General features: G+C 44.6%; 1 protein-coding gene across 2 annotated transcripts in view; it reads right to left on the bottom strand.

Moving 5' to 3' along the window:
* LOC131885361 (uncharacterized) overlaps positions 1 to 24399 on the bottom strand; it is a 43547-nt gene that overhangs the window by 6689 nt on the left and 12459 nt on the right. Inside the window, exons 2-8 of one of the 2 annotated variants that reach the window (XM_059233389.1) lie at positions 6392 to 6568; positions 5219 to 5352; positions 5006 to 5155; positions 4511 to 4637; positions 3936 to 4097; positions 1126 to 1248; positions 865 to 1047 (exon numbers count right to left, since the gene is read on the bottom strand). In XM_059233389.1, coding sequence (XP_059089372.1) covers positions 865 to 1047; positions 1126 to 1248; positions 3936 to 4097; positions 4511 to 4637; positions 5006 to 5155; positions 5219 to 5352; positions 6392 to 6568 — 1056 coding nt within the window. Of the gene's footprint in view, positions 1 to 864; positions 1249 to 3935; positions 4098 to 4510; positions 4638 to 5005; positions 5156 to 5218; positions 5353 to 6391; positions 6569 to 24399 lie in introns of both variants that reach the window. The other variant, XM_059233388.1, reaches the window with a different exon arrangement.

Genomic DNA, 24399 nt, shown 5'->3' with positions numbered 1-24399 from the left:
AGACACTTTTGGACCATCTTGGATCATTTGGTGTCGTGCCTTCGATTTTGCAACATCATGCTGCATGGAGTAAGTTCGCGTACGTTATCCAACTTTGCTTGTCATAGGCTAGAAGCTGGACCCATATCCACCATACAGTACAGCAGAAAGAACGAGGAAGAAAGCCAATTTCCGCTCCCTTCACTTGATTTTTGTCGACTCGGTCAATCCTGCGTGGCCCACTTGCTCAATGCTCACTAAAGGGAAGCGAGCAAGCAAGATGGCAAAGAGCCCGCATATTTTGGGCGGAATTTAATATTAAACAGCTTAGCCTTTCCTTCTTCCTCTTTCTTTCTCTCTCTCTCTCAAATCCAACTAAATCTCAAATCCTTGACACGTCCCTCAACGTCAGGTTAAAGTCCAAAGTGGTTCCTTGAGACCAGAAAAGTTATCATTCTGAATCCTGAGAAACTGGCGACTTCAACACAAGTGTGACCAGAATTGCTCCCAAAACAAATGAGTCCATTTTATCTTACTGATCTTGCAGGAGTGCAATAAAGGTCTTAACATCCCATAAGCCTGTGTACACAATCAAAGTTTGGAGTGGAAGGCCTGGCTTGGCAAATTGCCACTTGGGCAATTTTCGCGGTCTTTTTTGTTTACGCTGGATGACTTTTACGACTATACGCCCGGCCATTGCTGGTTGCAGTCCCCCTTACTTTGTTGGCTCTTGCCAGCCTTCGTCAGAGACCGGAATCAAATGAGACCTAACCAATACTTTATACCTTAACAATCCGAGCTGAAACTTGGAGTAGCCCGTAAAGTCAGATTATCGGCAAGACATAAAAATAGAGCCACACCGTAACCAGAGTCAGGGGAACATACCATCTGCAGATCGGTATCCGTGGATACAAGCGTATTGGGCCACCGCTCTCCAAATTGTGGATCCGTTGATGAGTGCTACGGTCACGTGTTGAAAGGTAATGGGGTCGCCGCAAGCAATGGGTTGACATTTGGGCGTGGAACCTGTCCAAAGGCCCTGAGCGTCGCATAATCGTGTGGCGTTACCTGTGGAGGCACAAAAATGATTAATACCCCAAAGACATGAGTCAGCGATGGTGACAAATGAGCTTTGTTTGAGCTTACCCCACAGAATGAACCCCGGGTTACAGTGGTAAGTGGCCCTGGATCCGTAAACGTAGCTGCCTTTAAAGTTGGACACTTCAATGAATCCATCCTTGGTGGATTCAGGATGGTCACACTGGACTTCTGAAACATGAACGGTCCAAAACCTCTTGAGAGAAATGTTTTTCTTAATTTGTAGACCCTTTCCCTCGCAAAAGATATCAAAAATGGAATACTCTCATAAAATGCATCTGAAATCGATATCGAATGGACCGTTTGTTTGGGTAGGCCCAACATCTTCTGACATTAACAGCCTCGATCTTGAAAATGCAGACCGGTTCCAGTACGTGTGCTCCTCGATTTTTTTTCCAATACTAAAAATCCAACATTAAAACCCCTCAGGGTCTCCAGTTTTGAGACGATGGGAAGTCAGTGACTTGCCTTCAGTGTGACAAACCAGACTGTTGTCTTTATTTGGGTGCATATCATGAATCATATTCCTTTCAGGGACCTTGGCTTTGAATTAATAAATGGTTGGTCGTGTCGAGACCAAACAAAAATCTATGGTCTGGAGTGAGTCGGGAAATGGTTTTGAGGTCCCCTTCATATCTTCAAGAGGGGGGAAAGTCGGGACCGAAAAGGATTCTCTTGTTCCACTCGGGAGAAACATCTTGTTCCTAGTTATTTTCTGTATGCAAACTAAGTGACATCTGTCCATATGCCATGGGGGGAAATATAGTATTTATTTGTGTGTATATGGTAAGGAAACAAGTTCCGTAGCCAAGAGATATTCAGAATCCTCCTAAAACCCAGCTGTTCTTTATTCCTCAATTCACCAACGGCGTTATCGGGCCCGATTGGAGCCAAATTAATGATTCCCCTCATAAGTATAAACAAGGTCAATGTAGCAAAGTCACGCAACTTGAGCCACGCACCTGCTTCGTCACTCCCAAAAAAATTGGAAAACACCATCATCTTTGTAGGCCAATTAATCTGTCAAAGCTCCTTGGTTCCACTCGACTGAGGGAAAAGGCCAAATCGACTTGAGACTTCGTCGTCGTGCTCGTCGTCGTCATCGTCACGGCTTCAATTGAAGATGTCAAATCAGGAGTGAAGGAGCACCTTATCCGGGAACCTGCCTTCCCCACAATCCCAGGCTTCTTTTCATGATCACTGAGGTGAACTGCCTTTGCTGCAGGATGAAGGATTCATACACTTCCATATATATCGCAAACCTGTCACTTGGCCTCTTTTTGGAATCCGAGAAAAAGCTCAAAACTTCAAGAGCCGTACATTTCCCCCATTCACCCACGTGCAAGCTCACACACACAAGCACGTACAGCTACACAACATTCACTCACTCCGTCATTCACTCACTCATTCGGTGCTAAATAAGGACCTTTGATAAGGGACCAATAAATTATTGAGCAATGAGGCGCCTTCGCACATGATTGTCATGCTTGCAATTAGGCTGTCAGGACGATGAATTACGGCAAACCCCTTGGAGAAAAGAGGGTTTGATCTGACAACACATTAGGGTGGAGTATCAGATAGTAGCCCCCAATGTGTTTTGAGCCCGCCATTTTGACTGCAAATCTTTTTCTGCCCATGGAAGTGTACAAGAATGAGCCTTTGAGTAAGAGCATGGAGCGAGTAATCCAATCATACACACATTCACTGACTCTTCTCCAATCCCGATCTCTCATTCTTCGGAGGCAACTTCTTCTTCTACTTCATTTTCTTCGAGAGAAAAAGGGGGATATTCATAATTCAGTTAGGTATTTCAAATTTCCCGCTTGATTCGATGAAATGGTATGAACAGGGTAGCTATTTTAAACCCATGAATTGGTTATTAATAAAAGGGATCTGAATTTGCTGAAGAGTTCGCCGTTTGAGTTTGTTATCTGAAAAGTTTAGACTTGATTCCCTCACAAGATGATCTTGTCCCAGAAAATGGGGGAAAACTTCTCAAATATCGAGAGGACATGAGAAGCAGACGGAAAAAGCCCATTCATTCAGTTTGTGAAAAACCGAGCTGCCGCCCTCACTGTGTGGGGGCGAAAAGGGGGATATTCTTGGAGCCATGCCGAAATCAAATGTGGCGCAAAATTAGAATTCATATTTTTGGATTCAATGTGCCGTATCATGTTCGGTGATTTACAGCTTCCTTTTGAATACATAGGCCAATAGGGACGGAGCTCCATCGGTGTTCTACTTGTAAAAACACCCGACGTCACATGAGAGATTTTGTGTTGTCAAACGGTCACGCTGCCTTAAAGTGTGTACTTTCAAATCCTGACATGATCCAAATAATCTGATTTTTCTTGGCCTCTTTTTGGAACAAGTTTTCCAAGTGTCACAACCGGAAAGTGGACAATCTGTATCATATATTTAACCGTGTGCAGACTAGAAGTAGATGCACTTAGGAACATGCTCGAAAAAAATGCTAAGAAGGCTAGCGTTTTGCACAAAACGGGGTTGAAATGCAACCCACCTAATGCATTTTCTGCCCGACTGAACCATTTTCCCCTATCCCCAAACTTGCTCGTGTATGAGGGTGTTTGGTGTTTGGTCTGGTGGCTCTGGTGGCTGTTGCTGGTGATGATGATCATCGTCATCACCAACTACCCTAAAAGGGTGCCTCCTGACACCATTTGAAAAGGGGATTTGTCTGTCGTTTGGTGGCGGTAATGCCATTTTAATCTGATTATGCACCCGTAGGGTGCAATAAAACTTTACTTATTTGGCTCTCGAGGCATCAGTCCACCCGCACCCGGTTCTGAAGGAAAACCGGAAAGGACATTTGAAACAACAGAAAGCAACATTCTTACCTGTGCAATCTGGCACCTTTCCATGCCATCCTTTCCATGTACATTGTCGGCTTGCATTGCCTCGCATCGTGTAACCCGGGATGCAAGTGTAGTGAGCCAAATCTCCTTGAAGTTTCACAGTCCCGTAGATAGGCTGCTCTGGTTGGCCACACTGAGGAATCCCTGCGAAGGATACAAAGCAAACTTTGAGGCCTCTTTGCCAATATCAATTTCCAATATAAATGGGGCAAACAAAAGGGAACAGTACTTCTTCACATTGTTCAAACCTAACTGCCAGCACTTGGGACACTTCCTAATTTCTGTTTAGACTCTGACTACCAGGGTACCACGTTGGTTGTTATCTTTTACGTGTGGGTAGGATAAATCATAATGGCGCAGTGAGGGGAAAACTTTGTCAGCTACTGGAGTTAAAGTCAGTTTGCTTCTGCTGCTGAGAGTATGCAAGATATTCTGCCCATGTTTGGTTCTAAAACTTATTCAGACTTAATAAATTATATCAAATGATGCACACAACCTCCGCAGCAATCTCAAGACCATTGTTATGGGCTAGCAATGTAAATCCTTGTTGTCCTTACCTTTGTGTTCAAACACCTCGACTTCACAAAGGCCAAAATATTCCTTGTCTTTGCGATCGTCACGGATATACACGAATTGCCCGGTGTGACCTTCGTTGTCATTGCAATTGAAAAGCGCTTTTTGGTCCTGGAATAAGAGTGGATAATATTTCTTGTCGGCTTATGTTGTGGTGCTCAATGCTTTGGTTGTCTCCATTAAGCCTTTAGTGTTGAAGGTCAACGAGAGTAGATTTCCCATCTCGTCGTCATCCATTACTTTATAGACTAAAAATGTCTAAACATTTGGAAAACTGTTTTGGAAGCCCAAAAGCCTTTTTGAATAAGTAATGTCCGCCTTGAGCGACCTCTTGGTTTACGACTTCATTCAAATAGCAGCCATACCAAACCAACCCAATGAACCTTCGAAACGCCGTAATATGTGTTACACATATACTTGGCATCTTCGAGGACGAGTTGAACTTTGTCTGACTAAAGAAAGCAAGGGTTTCTGCTTACCTGGAATTTCCCCTCAAACTTGGCACAAGGTTTGTACATGGCTTTGTTCCCATCCATGAGTTCCACGACGAAAATGGTAAATTGTTGAAATGTCCCAGGGCTGATTGTGACAGCCACGGCGCCAATAGGAGGCGTGCCAATCAAATGAACCTGGAGAGTAACAAACGGCATTAGGGATTGAAAACGGTCATTTTCCCTTCAGAAGTGACATACCTTCCACCAACGTTGCACTTCCGATTGTGGTGTGAAAGAACATGTGTTCGGGTCACCATCAACGGCCAGATCTGGATCGTAGCTCCACAAAGTCTCGGATTGGGAAGTGGTTCGCTTCAAGGCCATGTTGTAACCTAGTGAGCGAAACAAACGACGAATGAGGCACGTTCTAGAATCAGAACGACGAGAGGAAGGGATTCAAATCCACTCAGCCAACGATATTTGCATTTTAATTTTGAAATGCAAATCTGAGATATGGGTGGATATCTCGTTGTTGTTTTTTTATTATCATTTCCATGTTGCTGACTGGTGGTTGGGAGGGTTGTGGTCCAAATAGGGAGCAAACTATTTTGGAAGCTCTCAGTATTGAGCAATAGTTTTCACGAGGAAAACACGCGGAAGAAGAAACGACTGAGTGAGTGAGTGAGTCGGTGGGTGAGTGGGTGTAAAGTTAGATGGATCCCAGTCACTAAAAACCTCGCGACTGGCTGCGTTTTGATCAGAAAGCGTGGGCTCACTCATGAATATGCACGAGGAGGTGAAAGTTTCAGCAAATATGCAAAACCTTCCGAGATGACAATTTCTTCATCTCTCAAGGATCCACTAGATCTACCACCAGATTCAGGATAAACTCACAAACATCAACTCTAACTCTGAGAGTACCTTGATTTTAGCCGAGGCTGATCCAAATCTGATGCACAATCCAAAAGCAAGGCTGACTGGACTATTTCCCCCTCCCATGGAAGAGATTAGGACGTAACTTTTCATGTCCGCGCTCATCAAGATTATCTTGTCAGAGGAACGAACTCTAGGCTGAACAAGGGTTCATATAACATAATAATCACCAACCTTTCACTCTGCCAAACCTTTGCTTTTCGTTGTTCGAACCCTTTGTTCGTCATACGAAGGCCGTTTGGAATTGCATTCACTTCTCTCCTCTCTCTCTCTCTCGTTCTCGTCCTCCCTTCTCTCCTCTCCTCTCCTCTCCTCTCCTCTCCTCTCCTTTGCTCTGCTTTGCTCCTTGAGAATCGAAGGAATGCGTGGGGATCTTTGATGCACACCCACACCCACACCCACATAGTACAGCAAGACTCGTACACATTTGATATCTTAAGTGGCTTTGTGTGTCATAGTGGTAGGAAAGAAGGATAAAAATTGATTGGTTGCACTTACGGCATTCGGGCAGAGAGTCGCTCCACGATCCATCCTCGACACAAGTTCGGCGCTTCTTGCCGAACAGAATGAAACCCGTGTCACATTCGAATGTCACCTCTTCGCCAGGGTAAAAGAACTTCTCCGAACTCAAGGTGGATCCATTCTGCGGCTGCCCAGGAAAACCACAATCCTTGGCTGTAAGGAACAAAAAAAAGAAATTAAAATCAGCACTTGCGGTCAAATCGGTATTGTAGGCATTAATCAAGGCTTCGAATGGAGTCGCAGTTTATTGCCTAGCTTGGGTTTGCTACGGACCTCACGCTTGAATGCAAATCATGAGCCTTATGAGTCCAATGAGATTGACGTCAACTTGAAGAGAGATTGTTCGCAAAAAGGGGACGGATCTCTGACGAGATTTCAATCCACCTCATTGAATATTCCAAACCCGAGCACGACCATGGCAACATATCGTATGGAGCACGAAGCTTGGGCCTTGGTAGCTAGCCATTAAGGCTGCTGAAGTAATCCTTTGGCTGATGTTCATAAGAAGTCTGCATGATTTTATAATTCATCAATCATCTCTTTGCCTTTATCATCTTTCATGTACAGGAGAGGACGAGGAGAATAGTAAACGACCCTCCTGGGAGGATCCGATAGAACAAGACAGAGAAAGAGAATCATGATTCAAGATAATATTTCCGGAGTCCATAATGCCACATTATCCAGGCATTGAATACTTCAGTGCTTTAACGACAAAATCACTTGGGTCGAGGGTATAACTGCCCTTGTCAAATCGGAAGTAACCTTAAAAGAGTAAGAAGGAGCTCCCCTCCCTAGTTCCGAGTGGGATTGAAGGCGGCCAATTCTTCCTTAATGTTGAAGGCCTGGGAAAAGAGGTTTGAAAGGCCACATCCGCCAAGAGAGAGAGGGGGGTATGTTGTCAAAAATTAACCGATCCTTATTGCCGAATGGGAGAGTCAGGTAGTGTGCGGGTATGAGTTTTGTTCCGGAGGGCCGCAAGGCACTGGGATTTGAAGCCTGTCGTTCCTTCCGGTTCCCATCTTGAGAGTTTTATCCTTGAAGGAGAATGAGCGGGAAGTCCAAGCGAAAGGGGTTTGCTATATTCCGAGGAGCCAGATTAGAGTTCATGAAGGTCACATCAGTGGGTTCCAAATCACCCATTCCGTTCCTGGTTTACTCTTTTCATTACCAGCTTCCCCAGTGTCTTCCACTACTCATGTCGTCGCTAGGAACAAGAAAAAGGGTGGAACAAGGACAAATCTGGAGCAGGGGCGCCGGCCCCTAATTCATTGGGCCAAAACTTTGTGCACTGTAGAACCACAAGAAAAGTTATTCGTATTGTAAATTCAACCAACCTAAGTTCAGTTATGGGACCGAACAACTTTTAACAATCCAGCTACTCTGGCGACCCTGTGCGTTTTGGTCCTAAGATTTTCATTATCCTAGTCCCATGAGAATATATTTTGGTGAGGGGATCCTTTGCTTGAAGGAGGTGAAGGAAGGAAAAGGGCAAGATGGCGATGGTGATGATTATTTGGAGTTGGTTTGCCATATACCAGATACCGTGAAACCATGGAAAAGAGTGTTTCGAGTGAAAACATGGCATCCAGCGAGCCACTCTCAAGATTTTGGAACATTGACACTTTCTCATGCTAATCAGGGAGGAGATGCGATTAGATTGATTATTTCTTGTGTCACAAGCACCTAGAAAGACGAAGCCGAGGGATCACATGGCATGTTTTTTATCTCCATTTTGAAGGCCCTAGGAGTTGTTCGGTGCGTTGCTGGCTTGTTGATGGATGGTCCCATTTTATTGGGGTTGTCAGGTGATCGGACATATGATTCATCACTTTCCTAATTGATTTGGCTCCTCGGTACTATGCCGTCCATCCATAACAAAATCCCTGGCGCTTCTACCCACTATAATTTGCGAAACTTTTTCACCTCTCCCGGTCATCAGGGCGAGTTTATTGATTGAAAGACCCCCTCCCCTTTCGCCTGGATCCTGTTTCTTTCTCTCACCTTATAAAACCATTGAAGTTGGGCTGGAGCAAACGATTGAATGAAGGGAGTGAAAACGAAAGAAGAAGAAGAAAAAACCCCGAAGAGATGGAAGAAAAAAGACGAAAAAGGTTGAGTGTTCCAATGTTCCGAGCGAGTTGAGTCTTGGCATGGAGGCCCATCAATGCCAAGGTCCTTTTGACATTGAACATTCATGCCAACACAGAAAAAGAAGTCTGTGCCTATCATAACACTCTACACAAAGGAAGGACCTTATGTTGTTGTGATAGGGACGCTTGGCTTGGCCCAGGTTACTATTAGCAGTAGCAGCAGCCTGGTAGCCATGGCGTAAGAATAAGGAACTACATGTATTACATAGTATATATATATATATGGGTTGCTCAGAGAAACACTACACAACATCGGTCTCGGCTTGGGAGACGAAAGGCGGCCTATTGAATTAGAGACCTGGTTCCATCCCACCACCACCAGTAGCACCACCACCTTCGGTCTTCCACTTTGCTCTTTGTGAACATTAACCAACGAGGCCTCTTTCCGCTCAAACAGTGGTAGGTGCTCTTTTATGTACGTAGTTATCGAATAAACAATTCCCTTTCGGCAATTCATCAACGGGGACTGACTGAGCACTGGCTGAGGTGCAAATTAAAGGACTTTAAAATCAGTCCAATTCTGATGAAAACTTATCGTTCCACCATGAATCGTGGTTTCGCCAAAAGAAACGAAAGGGAGAAAAAAAGAAGTCGTTGCGACAAAAGTTGGTGCCAAAGGAGAAAGTTGGTTGGTTTTCTGACTTGAGGGTGACGCGACACTGTGGTATGGAAATACAAGTAAGAACAAACTCGCTTAACTTTTCAAACCCTGTGTACCTTAGCGTAGGAGGCAGATCCTCATCAACCTTATCCATCCCCTTCAGGCCAATATGAATAGAAACCCGAAGAGAAAAAAGGCCGTCTCGTCTTTGGCCATCATATTAATTCACTTTAGAGCGGGTTTCCCGAACTTCGGGCCTCATCACGACGTTGAAACGTCCTAATGGTCATATGGATCCGGATTGAGACCAATGCCAAAATAACTTCACGCTCGACAAAGAAAGTTCAATATCCAGCGAACAACTACTCGAGATCTTCATCAATAACAAAAAGGCAGGGTTGGCTTGCACCCACCGTGTTGTGGTTTGTGAGCCCCCCAAAAGGCATTTCTTGGCTACCTTCCCAAACGACATTTTGCTTTGGCGAGTTCGAGTCTCCTCCACACCCACAGTAGTACGTAGTAGATAGACATTTTGAGGATTGTAGTATCGCACTGTACCTAGAACCTATGTGCAGTCGTGTCTCTCGTTCTTCTCTCGCCCAAGAAGGGTCGGTGTGCTCTCGTAAAACCAACTCTTCAAAGGCACTTAAATTAAAGCAAGGCCATCAGGGAAAAGTAGGAGGAGGAAAAGCCGGATGAGATGACGGCTAGGGAACAAGATGAAGGAGAGGAGGAAGAAGACGAGGAGCATGGGTCAAAGTTCAATTTGATGTCTTGTCCTTGATAAAAGGTCTACTGAGACGCGGGTGAGAAGAGGAGCACTAAGTTGCTGGTCGTTGTGTTGATGAAGAGAGAGCTTCACTGTGTCTTGTTTCCGTCGATGTGATCTTTAACACGGTCACCTGAAAGGGTATGTGGGCCCAGCCATATCTAACCCCAAACATCATTGGTCACCACCGTGACTGTCCTATGGCTCGAATTGAACCCGAAGTTGGAACTTTGAAATCTCTCGTCCTTTCTCGAGAAGTTGAAGGTAAGCCAGTACGGAAGTGGAAGTACCCTTCATTTTGAGCGAAAACTAAGTAGGAAGGAACAGGGCCGTGAACTTGGGTCTGGTCGAGGGATCTTGGGCTGGCTTGTTTTTCAGTCTCACTTTTCTTGTTTGACGACTCTCGTTCGTTCTTTGTTGTCAGATCAAAAGCGTGATCAGAAGAACGAGAAGAAACTTGGCAATGTAGACAAAAGCTACAAAAACCAACTCATTTGAAGGCCACCCGCCCAACAACATCACCAACAACCATCGACAACGTCAGGCCAGCCAACCAGGCAACCCTTCAAACATTTTCAAAGAGGTTCGTTCTTCCACTAAAAAAGCAGTGATGGTGAATTCCTAAAGTTCCAATTACATGTACCAATGAATCATTTGGAGCTATGGCTAGGCTAATTCATGCTCGAAGCCATTTCCTTTGATCTGCAGTTGTGATGAGGGTCACCTTTGACGATGTATTTCTTCGTTTTCTTTGCGTCAAATGGTCGAAAAGCAAGACTTAGACCTTCTTTGGTTCCTAACGTTCACGACAACTCATTACAGTAGGCGTATATTATAGAAAGTGGCCGGAAAAAACGGCTCTTTAAAAGGTAAAAATGTGCAACATGTGTGTGTGTGTGTGGAATTAAAAGCCGTGCATTTTCACCATCTACTACTTGAGTCCACATGTTGGCCCTTAAAAAGACGTTGAAAGGTCTTGGTTTCCCTGTATGATCGACCCAAATAGATCATTAGTTTGGAGTTGGGAAATTCATTCATTTCCAACCCACACTTCTTAAAGCTCGTTCACTCGTTGGTTGGTTGGTTGGAATGTGGTCTTTGATTCTCGGCTCTCCTTGGTCGGATAGACATCCGAATGCACCAAAACGTACATTGAGACTTCTTGAGACCCCATTTTGGGTGGGGGGAGAAACTTTCTCATTTTTTCGTGTCTCCATTGTTCACAAAAAGATTGCGTACAATGATAGGAGCCCGCCTCAGAGAACCCAGGAACAAGCATGGGATGAATCTTGGAATTTCTATCCTCGACTTGTGGAGAGAACGCTCTTGGACGACGATCTGCCTGCCAGAAAAAAAAGTGAGCGAAAGAAGACATGGTGAAGAAAAAGTCCAACTTGCCCCCTCCTATGCATCGTGGTTGTGTGTGTATGTGTGTGAGAGAGTTAGAGAGAGACAGAGAGCGTTTCTGCCTGGCTGTCTGTCTCTGGTGGGTGTCTTGGTTGAACACGCCACTAAAAATGCTAATTTCATTTCTCAGTTTGATTCCCTCCACTGTTAAAGAGGAAGGGGAAGAGGGGCCTCTAACCGTCCCTCTGCTCATTCATTTCATTGGAGGGGTCGTTCGTTCGTTCGTCCGTTTCAACAACTTCCAAGGCATGTTTTTTCAATAGGGCCACTAATGTCGGTACTATCCATACAACTAACTATTATATCAATGGCAGCAGAGCAGTCAAACTGAGGCGGTGAATTCAAAATCCAGTCTGAGGGTGGGACCCACTAACAGATGGACAAATAGACAAACAGAACGACCCTGGCTCAGCAAGATATATGAGCTGCCTTGGTCTCTTTCCATCTATTGAAGTTTTCGATCCGGGTTCATTCAAATGCACCAAACCAGAAACATGGAGCAATTGGTAAAATACAACCATATGGAGCTCGGATGAACTCGGACGGATTACATTTCTTGATCATAACTAGGAATCCCAATCAATCAATCAATCAAAAAATGCCCATTGATCAGATCTACTAGGCATCATATAGTATGCTTGGAGATATACAGTATTCTCGTACAAAGTTGTGCCTCAATTTTGTATTGCCCTGAATGGTCTGTTTTTCTAAGCTATTTTGATAGCTTTTACGCGTACCTTTGGACACTGTTTTCATCGGCTTAACTTGTTTATTCCCAGACACTGAATTGAAGGTGCGGAGGGTAACTCCTTACGGGCAATACCATATTATTAGACCAAAGCAAATTTGATATCAATGGGCATGTACGTGATGAAGTCCGTCTTTACTTTCTTCCAATCGAAGTAAGTTCCTCCCATCCGACCGACCGACCATGTGCCCTTAATCCGGTGACGTCAAGCTACGCACTTAGTGGGAACGTTTCCGCTGGCTCTTTTAAGTGTGCCAACTGTCAGAGCTACGTGGTACCAATCAATAGTTCCACACCAAGCGAACTTTTACCTTCGCCAAGCATTGGGTCGAACTTCAAAGAAGACCACACATGTTGATTGGGTATCTGAGCAGGCGTGAATTATGCATAACTGACGAAACCCTGGACTGTCGTCTTGTTGTCGGCATGACAAGCTTACTATGGAAGCGGTGGAACAATATTGCTCACGGTCTGTCTGGACGTCGTACGCGAAGTTTGCTGCGCTATTCTGAGCTCTACTCTCAAAGAGGGGAAGTAGAGTTAAGTTTGGCGGTTGAAGGCCGTCTTCCTCCAGTCAGTTTTTGTCGATTTCTTGCCAGCAAAAAAAGCTTTGTCATTTCTTCAAGTTTATGAGGAAGTAGCATGAAATAGTACAAGCCAGCCCGAGCCGAAGAAACACACACCACAATCCAAGAGAGGGAGAGAGAATCGAGGGTGAAGAATGTGAGGAAGCTCTATTTACAGGGCGACCAAAGACGAAATTGCAAAGGCTGAAAGGCTATTTTGGCCTGAACCTCTCAACCCTAAGTGGCTATGACGCCAAGATCCCCGGATAACCAACCAATCTGATTCCACCCGTCCAATTTGAACATTTGGTCTTGACTCATGACCCTGGGAGATTGTGGCTAAATAACGGAAATAACACCTCACTTTCAACTTGTCAGTGGTCTTGGTTCTAGTTCCTTTTTTGTGGTTCGGCATTTTGGCCGAAGTCGTTGAGACTCAATTGGTTGGTTCAGTTCTGAATGTTCATGAATTGGTGGTGTTGGATTCGGATTTTGAGGAAGTTGAGATGGTTTCTCGTTTGGTGCGACTCGTAGAATCATCATGCGATTTCGAGCTCGGCGATGGAACCAGTCAAAAAAAGTGGAACAAACTTTCCAAGCAACTGCATTTTGGTGGAAAGACGACAAGAAAATAACAAGACCTTGAATATCCAACCCAAAGTGCAATTCAAGAGTTCATGCACAAGCCTGTGGCCCACGATTTCGATGGGGAATGGCGAATGAAAGTCGTTTTGCTCCAAAGCAATAATTGTTTCGAAAGGGATGGGAAGAGTTTGTGGATGCATAATGTTTTGAGTTGGAACAAGGATTATTAGGCTTTCACCCATGAGCGAGTTGCCTTTCATCTACTAAACATACCTACAGTATGTCTACCTTGCGACGCCTTGGTTTTTAAAACAACTTAATCCCCGCAGAAACAAGAAGATTAATGTCCTTGATCCAGTGCGTTTCGAATCTAACGAATTCAAATCCGAAAAGTTCGCACCAAGGCAGACCTGAATGGAGCAATGAAGCAATCCTTAGCTGAGTGAAAACGTCGTCCATAACCGATGGGCCCAGAGATGAGCGTGTTATCCTTGTCGTTGTTTTGATAGCGGAGTTGAAAGGCTCCCACAAATTCAGAGAGCGACAGAGGAACAAGGCAAAGTTTCGTCCGGAAGAGCGCTACATTTGGCAAACAGCCTTTGTCGTTTCGTTCCCAGGAAAGCGAGCAATGCAATCATTCTTTCCATAAATTAAGTTTTATCTACCAGAAATTGTATTGTCAAGGACAACCAATGATCCGCACTGGTCGGTCAAGCCCAGCTAAACCAGCCAGAGTTTGAGTTTGAGGACGAGGAGGAGGAGGAGGAAGGGAAGGAAAGCGAGGAAATTGGATCATTGACATTCCACTCGAAGCGTGACTCCCATGCCCGATATATCGTGGCACTCTTGATCTCCTCTTCATCCTCCTTGGAAGTGAAGCGAGCCAAGGTGATGAAGAAAGAGCGTCCAATTAGACGTTGGACCACGGATCTCTAATTTTGATCCAGGTGACACCCAATAACGGTTTCTCCGGATCATCAATACATGAAGAGGAGTGTGAGTGATCCTTCAGTGTCGCTTTCGTCAGAAACAACGGACTCCCGAACAGCGCAGAGTGGACAAAGAAGTTCAGAAGACCAACGGCAAGGACGACCACCAAGGAGAAGGACGATGAGAAGCTGGAAAAGAGCTTGAAGACAAATGAAATCGAAATTCGATCCATGTCAATGTCACGGTCACAGATGCTCATTCTGGACCAAGAGTCGGGCCAAGGTAGCAAGAAAACGAGAACCTTCAGCTGAGGGCTTCGTCATACATGATCCCACCTGATCGCAGAGACCAATTCTTTCATTTTATGTGAGCAATACTTCGATCCATTTCATATTGGAGGCTCCAACCTCTCTCTGAGACCATTTCTGCCTCTGACCGATCTTCTTGATGAGAGATCAGATCGAGGCCGGCCAAAAAGCACATAACCGTTAGAAATCGTTACAAATGACCAGAATACCAATGAAAAAAGGAACACACGCGCACATACAACAACATCAACAACAACAACAACAACAACAGCAAGGATAGCAAGCTTCTACCAAAGCCCCCTCCTACTCATGTAAATTGATCGACAGTTGTCGTTCGATAACTCTTATACACACAACAAAGATACCTCCAGCAAAGACCTTCCGACCTTGCATGACTCCCAACCGATCTACACTTCGATGGAGACTCGAGAAGGCTCGAGCAGCCTTTGAAGGGACAGTGATGAACGTAGTAGTTTTTTTTACTCCTCGGAGCTTATGTGAATGGAGCATTCGCCGAGGTTGGCCCTACTCTCAGCCAAATGTAGGTTACCAATGCCAACAATGACGAGGTTCCCGACATGTACTTTAGATCTACAAGAATAGAATAGACACTCCCGCTCGCACAAAACTAAGGCAGCCTTGAAGGCCGACAAACCATTTGGAATGCACTGGAACCGCAATGATCATCGCGACGAGAAGAAGGAGAGCGAGGAGAAGGAGGAGGAGAAACCCAAACATTTTCGGGTTAATTGCATAACTTCTTTTCTTTGTTCTAAACGTAGTGCGGGCAAATCACGATTCTTACTCGGTCGGGCCTTTCAAAGAATCCACAAAATAAATCTTAGAAGGCTCCAATGCATATGTAAATGAAAGAGAAGAGTTGCTTGGACGACCAAATGAATGGTGCTCTCATTGATTATGCCATGCTGACATGACTGAATAACTCTTCTTCCAGATTCGTGAGTATCAAATGTATTATCCACATTACCCCTGCACGTGTACGTGTACGTATACGTAGAGTAAAGTAAATGTGAGTATGATCGTAAGAAAGCCTACGGAGAAAAAAAAAAAGCTTCCAATAAAGGTAACCTAAGTGAAGTCAAACCAAGCGCTGTTTCCACGACAGATCTGTATCATTCTTAAGGAATGTGTTTTTTTACCAAAACATAATTGAGATACTTTCCAGCAATGGTATGGAACAATACCAATCCTTTCATGTCAAGTTCCATCTCATTTGGAAGTCAATTTTTTGAGAGGCCTGGAAAGGGTAGTGCTGGACGAGGTTTTGGGTTATTCTATCACAACCAACCAACCAACCAACCAACCAACCAACGAAGCAAGCAACGTCCCAGACGGAACTGACAATGGAATAAATGATAGCAAAGTGACCAAGGTCCATTCATAATCCTCACATCAATGACCTTCAAGGTCGACTGAACCGAGCAACACTAATTCGGGCTAGCCCTCAAATACTTCACGCCATCGGAGAATTATACGAAAGGGATGCATTCAACCCGTTTACTTTCATTTCTAAAAGAATAGTAGTATTACATTTTCAATGGATGAAACAAATTATGCAAGAGTGGTCCAACCTTATTTCAGCTTGAATTAGATCGATCTGAATCGTTCTGGCATTGGCCAAACTATCAAGTGTGAATACACGACAGGATTTCTGGTTGGGATGTTCTAGGCATGTGGCCTGGTTAATTCATTTGCTTGCTTTGACAGTTGCTGCGAGTCCATTGTTCGCACAAAGAATGCTAGGCTCGTTCATTGATTTGAGTGGGGACGCTTCCGTGGGAAAGGGACGTTTTGGGGTTAAGAGTGCCAAAAGCCTCTAGCCAAAAGCCTCTACCCTACTATTGTAGGGACGGACGTAGATTTGGCCTACCCGCCGTCACTTCGCTCTTCGCTCTTCGCTCTTTGCTCTGCGGTCTGCAGAACCGATATCATGGGTCGCAAGAGTGCAATTCTTCATTAGCCAATGGCTTCTGGCCCATTCCGATGATAGGACGTGAATGAGTTTGCTCGGGGTCCAGGTTATGGTTGAACCATCGACGAAACCGTTCGAGGTCTCCTACATGAATCAAGCTAATGACAACAGAGCAATTCCCGTTGTGCCAATGTTTTCCCAAGACTTCCAAATACTTTGGTGACCAAGACATTCACTAATCAAAAGACCTGGCGGGCTCATCTATTTATAAAACACCTGAGGTGACTCGTGACTTAATCAAATGGTTTTCCCTCACACTATGAGGGTGTATTTGAGCCCGGATCGACCTTGTCGGGTCTTTGCTTTTTAGCCACAAATATTTCCAATCTCCTCCTCGTGGTTGAGCACCCAAGTCCAAAGTCCACATGCAAAACACAAATCCAAGTCGGGCTTTCTTCCCTCGTATGAGTTGGCACGACACTGAACACTTGCCATGCTAACGGCCTTCTTTTATTCTGGTCTTCTTTTTCTTCCTTCTTCGAGCTGTTGTCCTTCGAACCTCTTGTTGAGCACCCTTACCACATGGAACGCTCTCACTGTACAATATGTAGTATTGTACTGGTCTGAGTTGTACTACATACAGTAATATGTATCATAACTCCAATTCTAATGGATGACAAGGTGTCCAGCAATAGAGAGCTTCTCGAGGCGAACCTTAGTGTGCGTAAACTATCCAACACCCAATTTAGCCGACCCGACTGCAAAGGGCAAAGGGTCTGGTGTTGTTGCATTGCAACCTCAGGCAACTGATTGTTGGGCCGTATTAGTCCGAGCTCTCTTTTGAGGAAACCTGTCTTTAAGGGGGAGGGAAACACATGCCTGGATATCATGGAACACTAAATGGAAACCCACCTTGATATCCAAGGGCAAACAGTGGACAGGATTCGGGTTTTTTTTCAGCCGAGTCGTATTCGTTTTCAACGACCTTGTATGGATCTCGGCTTGAGTAGAATGAAGCCATTGACAGCATTTTGTCTCATCATAAACAATCCCCATTCCACAAGGCTTTTTCGTGTAAGGCGTATTCAGTGTAAAAATTTCCGAACCTTTCCGATCCGACTTGGAAGCTGGCTTGTCGTTCTTAGGGTAAGACCAAAAAGGAAAGAGAGTGGTTCGAAACCCGTCGAATGACTTATGATGAGGATATTTGACAAATGAATTTCCCCCCTCACTCTCGAAACCGGAATTTCCATTCAGATCGTTACGATTAGCTGCCATGAAACAATCGTTCTTCATCGTGCGAAAAGCACTTAACCCACAGGAAAACCAATCGAGGTGCACACAAATATCGTTTTTGCTTGCCTACAGGTGGAATTATGACTCCTTTCATGACATTTGGTGGTAAAAGCAATGTCAGGCAGGCAGGCATACTAAATGCATGCACGTTTCCGTGGGCGTCCTCGCCAAAGCTCATCCAATTTACCCATTGGACAATACACTATATACTCGTTTGTACTTCTGTACGAGTACATGTACATATAAGGGAGGTCCGTCCAGCCAACAACGTGGGTATTGTTGTCGAGTAGTGTCGACCGACCAGGTTTCCATTCTCTTCGCATACACACGTGGAACATGGCGTTGTTCCTTGGCCCTGTCTTGTTTCCAGTGGGCGAAAAAAGCATCAGTGTGCATCATTTCTCGCTCTGTTTCTTCTCTTTGTGACAAAAATGGCGTGCCACAAATTTTCCGTTTTCTCTGTCTATTCATAAAGTCAACAAAGGATGGAATGAGAGAGGCAGCCAGATATGGGGAGAGAGAGAGAGAGAGGGTATTTGGACCCTACCGAGGAAACCAGATATTCCTTGGTGTAACCCTCTTTGATTCCTTTTATGGAACAAGGTGTAAAAAATCGGGAATGTTCCTCAAGCCTCTATCCCGAAGCGGACCCATCGTAATTGGTCGGTGAAACAGGAGTTGGGTTGTGTAATTGTTGTTTCCTCGTGGAAAAGATCGGGCTTGTTTGTGTTTGGGCTTTGTCATGGAACGGACAGAGAACAATGTCCAAAGTGAATGAAATGATGAAAAGGGCTCTTCCGCCGGACTGAGCACGTCCTACTCACCATATAGCGAGTGCTGACTAGGCATGTTCCAGAACAGTAATATGTACAAATTGTACATATTGGAATATGGCACAATTGACAAGTGAAGATTAGCAGATCTGGACGATTCCGCAAGGTCGTTGGGCATATTATGTTACTCCCTTTCCGTGTCCATTAATATTCTGGGATTGTAATGGCATTGCACTTGGAAGTGGGAACAACGAGGAAGTGATCCAATAATGAGGCTTTCTTTCTCTCTATCGGAGAACACAATTTGGTCATCATTTCCCTCATAAGAGACTCGCTGTGGGTGGAGAAGGTCATCCGCCTACTGGCATGGACTGAGTGCGTTCCAAACACGGAATAATAGGCTCGTCATGTCCCTTAGCCACAAATATTTATCCAAGTCCCTTGGGGCAGCCAAGAGACACGAGTGCATTACTTACGAGTTGATCTGAGCCAAAGAGACAGCCATCAGTTGGAACCAACGTTAGTTCATTTTTGTTAAGTCAATATTGTGCGGACGGTAGGTTTTTGAACGCGAGAACCTTGGCCTATGATCGAGAAGCAGTTGATTAAAATTTGTATTTAACACTACAAACGATTTTTTTTTTTAATTTTCAAGAACAAACTTCGATATGAAATTAGATTCCGAGAGGAAAAATAGGGTGCATTGCCCATTCAGGTAGATAATGTTGATCTGACCATCAATATGATACGTTGCGCTAGGTGTCAATCACCGATAAGATTTCCAGTATTTGGGAGAAATGGCAGCTAAGGTTGGTTCATTTTCATGGAATCCCGCTAGATGATTAATCTTTTTTTTTCCTCCCGCACATTTGGAAAAACAGGTATGGATTTGGATCCATCCTCGGAATTCTGATTTAGTGTTGGCCAAGTGGACAAAGGTCTACCTGAATACGAGGCCAAGGTGGGATAATTGAAACCCTCTAATGCTGCTTGGTCCAATAAAAAGGTTCAAAGTATGAAGAGCTACGTACAGTTCCTCAGACTTCGGAGGGGAGAGAGGGGAGAGTGTCCCTCTTTTCTGTCCCCCCTTTTTTCTTACCACCTTATCCATGGAGCTGAATGTACACTGCTCCCTCTGTGCCGACCAACTACCCTCAATACTGGGAAAAACGAGGAGGGAACAACCTCACTTAAAGGCTTCCATGTTCATCGAATCCAATCATTTGTCAAGTTTTTCGCCAAGTCATGGGCTAGCTCCAAGAAGCGAAGGAGCATGGAGGGAACTCTTCATCTTATGAGTGCCATATTTGAGCACATTACGATTGTGTTAAGGTTGAATTGAAGGACAGAAGAAAAATTGGGGGAGATACTAACACAATACTCTTACTTTTCCAAAGTAAATTTATAGCCCAAAGCCCAAAAATTTGTTTTCCTGCCTTCATATTTGTTTGAGCTATCCCTTTTTTGTGTCTGTAGGAGGAGGAGGAGGAGGAACATGACGTGAGAATAATGGTCTAGTTAACCCAATAATAGCGCTTGAATAAGTAATGGTGAGTTTAGCGTGAGCTTGGAGAGACTTCTAACGAACTGTCAAGATTTGATAACTACAGATCTCAACGCTCTTCTAAAAGTGGAGTCAATAATCATATGTACCTAAGAATTGCTAAAGCGCACAAGGACACCCTTTTCCACTAAAATAGCCGATTTTGTCTTAGTGGGTCATACAAAAAGAGAATTGGAAACGGGACCCAAGTTCAACGTGAGCCCCCAATTCCCACCAATCTTCATAAGGTACAGTCTAAGGCTCTCATCAAAATTCCACACCCGCTAACTTTCTCGTTCTTTTTGATTAACCCTCGGAACAGTCACGAAAGGGAATATTCCTTTCGTCATCTATCTTTGAAAAAAAAATGTAAAGCCTTGATCGAATAGTTCCATCGAGTTTCAAACTCGTGTCACCCCATATTCTACAGAATCACTTTTGAATGGTTCAGTTACTAAAGACCGACCTAAGGTGTTAAGTTGACCGAAATATTTCATTGTGGGCTTTTAACCGCTCGTTCACGCCCAACAAGCCAAGAGGTTTGGAGCAGTTCCCCAGAAAGGTCCTTGAACCGAGGTCATGTCCTCATTGAAGAAGGCCAAACTTTTTGTGTGGGTCTGCTACCACAAGTGCTACATGCTGATTCATTTTGAATGGGAAGGTAGTTTCCTCCTATATCATTGACAACTTTATGATTGGAGATCCCTCTAGGTTGATTGGACCCCCGGTCAAGTCCGCAAGGGGAACGAAATCCATGGGCAAAAAGGTCACTGAGGCCGAGGCGGATTTTGATCAAGTTCGAGCCTGTCTCGAAGGAATTTCAACTTCTGTGCGCCCGGGTCACTCACTGCCTATGGCTTGCCGTTGGCTGGCGGGCCGGTGGGCTGGCTGGCAGGCGGCAGAAAGGTTTTCAGGACCATTGGCGAAGTCCGGTGCTTGACAGTGATTGTGATGAATGGATTGTCCGAGTCTCGGAGATCTCAAGATAAAGGATTAAAGGTCAAACTCTTTCGGGCTTCTAAAATGTGGAGCACTTTTTGGCCAAGCGCCCTTTTGGCTAGCTGGGCCCTAGGGACCATGGGGAAGATGAGGGAGAGCAATGTACTGTGTAGGGTATTGGCGGTGATCCTCCTGAAGCCTCTCTCTTGTGTTCAAAATTGGTGATTGTGATTGTACCGAAAGTGATTGAATCTCAATTTCCTGTCGTTTTGCGTAGCTGCTTGGCTTTCAATTTATGGATCACCTTTGGCACGGCAATGTCAATTCCAGAGGACTCGGACATGAAAGCTGGGATAAAGACCTGCTTGGCACTTGCCTCGAGCATGAAGGTGGTGAAAAGGAAATTCCTGCCTCTCAATACAAATGTCATTCGAGAGAAGGAGGAATTGCAATTTACGACGAATCTCGGATCGTTGAGGAGACACAACTACCAGCGGGAAGGTTGCAGTTTCTAATCCAAACTCGAAATCAAGGTAACTACTCGTACTGAGGCATTGTGTCCTTTGGGTGAAACGAAGCAAAATTACATTAAGATGAATATCGATGCCTTAACAACTTTGGACTTGCACGTCATCATCTCAAATGATTGGATTTCTCCCGAAGATATGGCAATGCTAAACTTCAGGACCTTCAAAGCGTTTCCAACTTGCATATTCCATGCAAAAGAGGTTGAAAGTAGACTCCGTCCGAATGTATGATTTCCAATGCCACATCATGGCAACCCTGATCGAGTTTTCAAGTTTGGAAAAGTAAACACGGCGTGGTTTGGGCTTCGAAAGAGTTGAGGCATAATTGAGCTATGTCAATTTTATCACTCTCGATACACTTTCAACCAACACTAGACCCATTTTCAATTTCACCAACCCACTGAGTGGATATCGGCGGCAGCACCCCTTCTTTCCTCCACTCGAATAAAAGTATTGGAGAATATCAGGATCGTGTTCGTTGGCAGCCGAGAATATGAATGAATGTCTCCTCAAAGGTTTGGTACGAGGTGGTGTTTTTGGGTTGACTGGTCTGAACGCGCAAAATAACGGAGACAAAACATCACCAAAAGCCTTTCAAAATTGGTTTTTTTTTCTCTTTTCTTCTCTCGTTGAGTCTTTTTTCTCCCCATGCCCAATCCTCCACTTGGATGGCAGGATCCAAGGGATGATGAAGATATCTATTTCCACTTTTGAAGGTGTCGTATTTACCTTAGGTAAGAATGGGCACACTTGTAGTTGCAGTTATGCCACTTTTTTGAGGGCTTCTTCGACCCATAGACATGTTTTTGAGGGCAACCTGATATTAACCAAAGCCCAGTTACTTGAGCAAGTTTTTGGGAACATGGATCTCAAGTTTCCAAGAACGACTGGCATACAGAATAATTTTGTTTTGAACGAGCCAAAGAACTCGGAAAATGGCCCCAAACGGAGACGACGAGAAAAGGGGGAACGAAGGAATAAGTTATTCTGTCACAATCTAAGGAGTCCAACCTGGAACAAGCACTCACGAAGTTTTTAAGGCTGTTGCTATAGTACACTTGTTAGCTCGAAACCGTAGAGATTCCCGGCTCGACACCGTGAAATCGTTCCAATGAGTTATAGCCAGCTATTAAACACAATCGTATGCGGTTTGGCAGAGCCCTGGTCCCACCTTTGGGATGTGGGTGCTGCCTACGTACTACTGTACGTACAGTAGATACGCCTTAGGATCGAGTTGGGGACCAGCGGGCCAAACAAGTGGTTCTTGAGATTCGAGAGGAGAGATTGAATCAATGGAGAGGAAGAGGTGCTCAACTGCTCATGGGCCGCCTTATCACCATTAAATCATATCTCTCCAGTCAGGTGCACCCTTGGAGGTAGGTTCCCATCTTCCATGTAGAAAAGGACTGACCTAGTTCCTGTTTTTTCTCGCCGTAAAGAATACGAATGCCTCCACCTTTTACTTTATTCGGCCAAACTGTTCATTGAATGGTGGTTTTAAGAATGAATAGTGTTGGTTGCCTGTCGGACGGACGGGCAACATTCAACCTTGACAGGTGCTCTTAAAGGCCGTTAGGCCACTCAAAAATGGCCTTCCTTGTCAAACCACAACAACTGTTAGATTTTGTTAAGGAATCCGTCAAGGACTGTTCATTTGGCATCCATCATCTATTATATCCTACCCAGTCTCTTGTTCCCAATCTTCCTCTCCCTCCGCTTATCAAGAGCTGTGCAGGGAATGTTCGGTGACACCCTGGTTCACACGATCGCGCCCTGTCTGAGACCCAATTGAAAACCTCCAGAGATTTTTGGAACCCTCTCTCCACCCACTTTCCTTCCTTCAAAGTGGATAGTTGACAGTGGAAAGAATCAGAAACCATGTCCCCTCGTGGCTCAGGTCGACGGTGTCTTTGGTGGTGGTGGTTGTCGTAGTGTGGTAGTCGAGGGGTAGAGAACCACTGTCCCACCACATCAGGAGTGAAAAGTTGCCATTTCTTTCCAACGACGACAAGCCACTCAGATTCCCTTCGGTGGCAAAATTTACTTTGTGGCCTCACCCACAAGACAAATGGTCGGCCATGAAAAGGCAAAAGTACCCAATTTACATGAACAAATGCTAGCTAGTTAAAGCTGGAAAAGCCCGTTGTAAGGAGTTGTGTCAGCGCTTTAAAACCTTGAATAAACAGGGCTCCACTCAGTTCTGTCTCCTCCACTTCCTTTTTGCTTTCTTTCTTACTGAGGTGGGTCTATTTTAGAATCCGTCCACGGGCGAATTAATTCTTCAAGATACTACTAATAAAAGAAAACCCAATGCTAACCACTTGGTTATGGAGGAACCCGTTAAGCCTTTTTGGCGAAGGCGAGCGTTCTTAACGAGGGGGGCAGCCTTTGCCTACTTCCATTAATAGCTGTCAACTTCTGACCCTCTGTGAGGTCACCCTCAAGGAGAATGAGTGTTCAAAACAAAACCAATTCAAAAGCAGAATTGGAAATTGAACTCAAGTCTTGGGGAGCGTTGGTTTTTTGCATAGCCCAGAGCCAGATTAGCTTGTTTCCTTCCAGTTCTTTTCTAGTGAAATATGACTGAAAGCAGAGCATATCATTCCCCTGAGGTGCATTCAAGTACTGTACATAATGTATGAGAAAGCAATGCATGTGGCCACTATGACCTGATTTTCCAACCTGAAACTGAAATGAAATTGTCACGGATTTTTCCAGGCCTGATCTCGTCGAAATAAGAAGACAGAAAGAGGCCTTGTGAATAATTTTGGGTAAATGGCTGCATTCTATGGATAAAACGACCTTGTTTACTTTGTACCAACCGTATGGACCACATGAGTCGTTTGGCTCTACGTGACCTGTGGAAGAGTCACGTTCCACTGAATAATAACACCTCGTGTGAGGCACGT

The sequence above is a fragment of the Tigriopus californicus genome, chromosome 8 (genome assembly GCF_007210705.1).
Source record: "Tigriopus californicus strain San Diego chromosome 8, Tcal_SD_v2.1, whole genome shotgun sequence".
Classification (NCBI taxonomy): Eukaryota; Metazoa; Arthropoda; class Copepoda; order Harpacticoida; family Harpacticidae; genus Tigriopus; species Tigriopus californicus.
The sequence above is the reverse complement of the archived record's forward strand: the minus strand, read 5'-3'. Positions and strand labels throughout refer to the sequence as shown.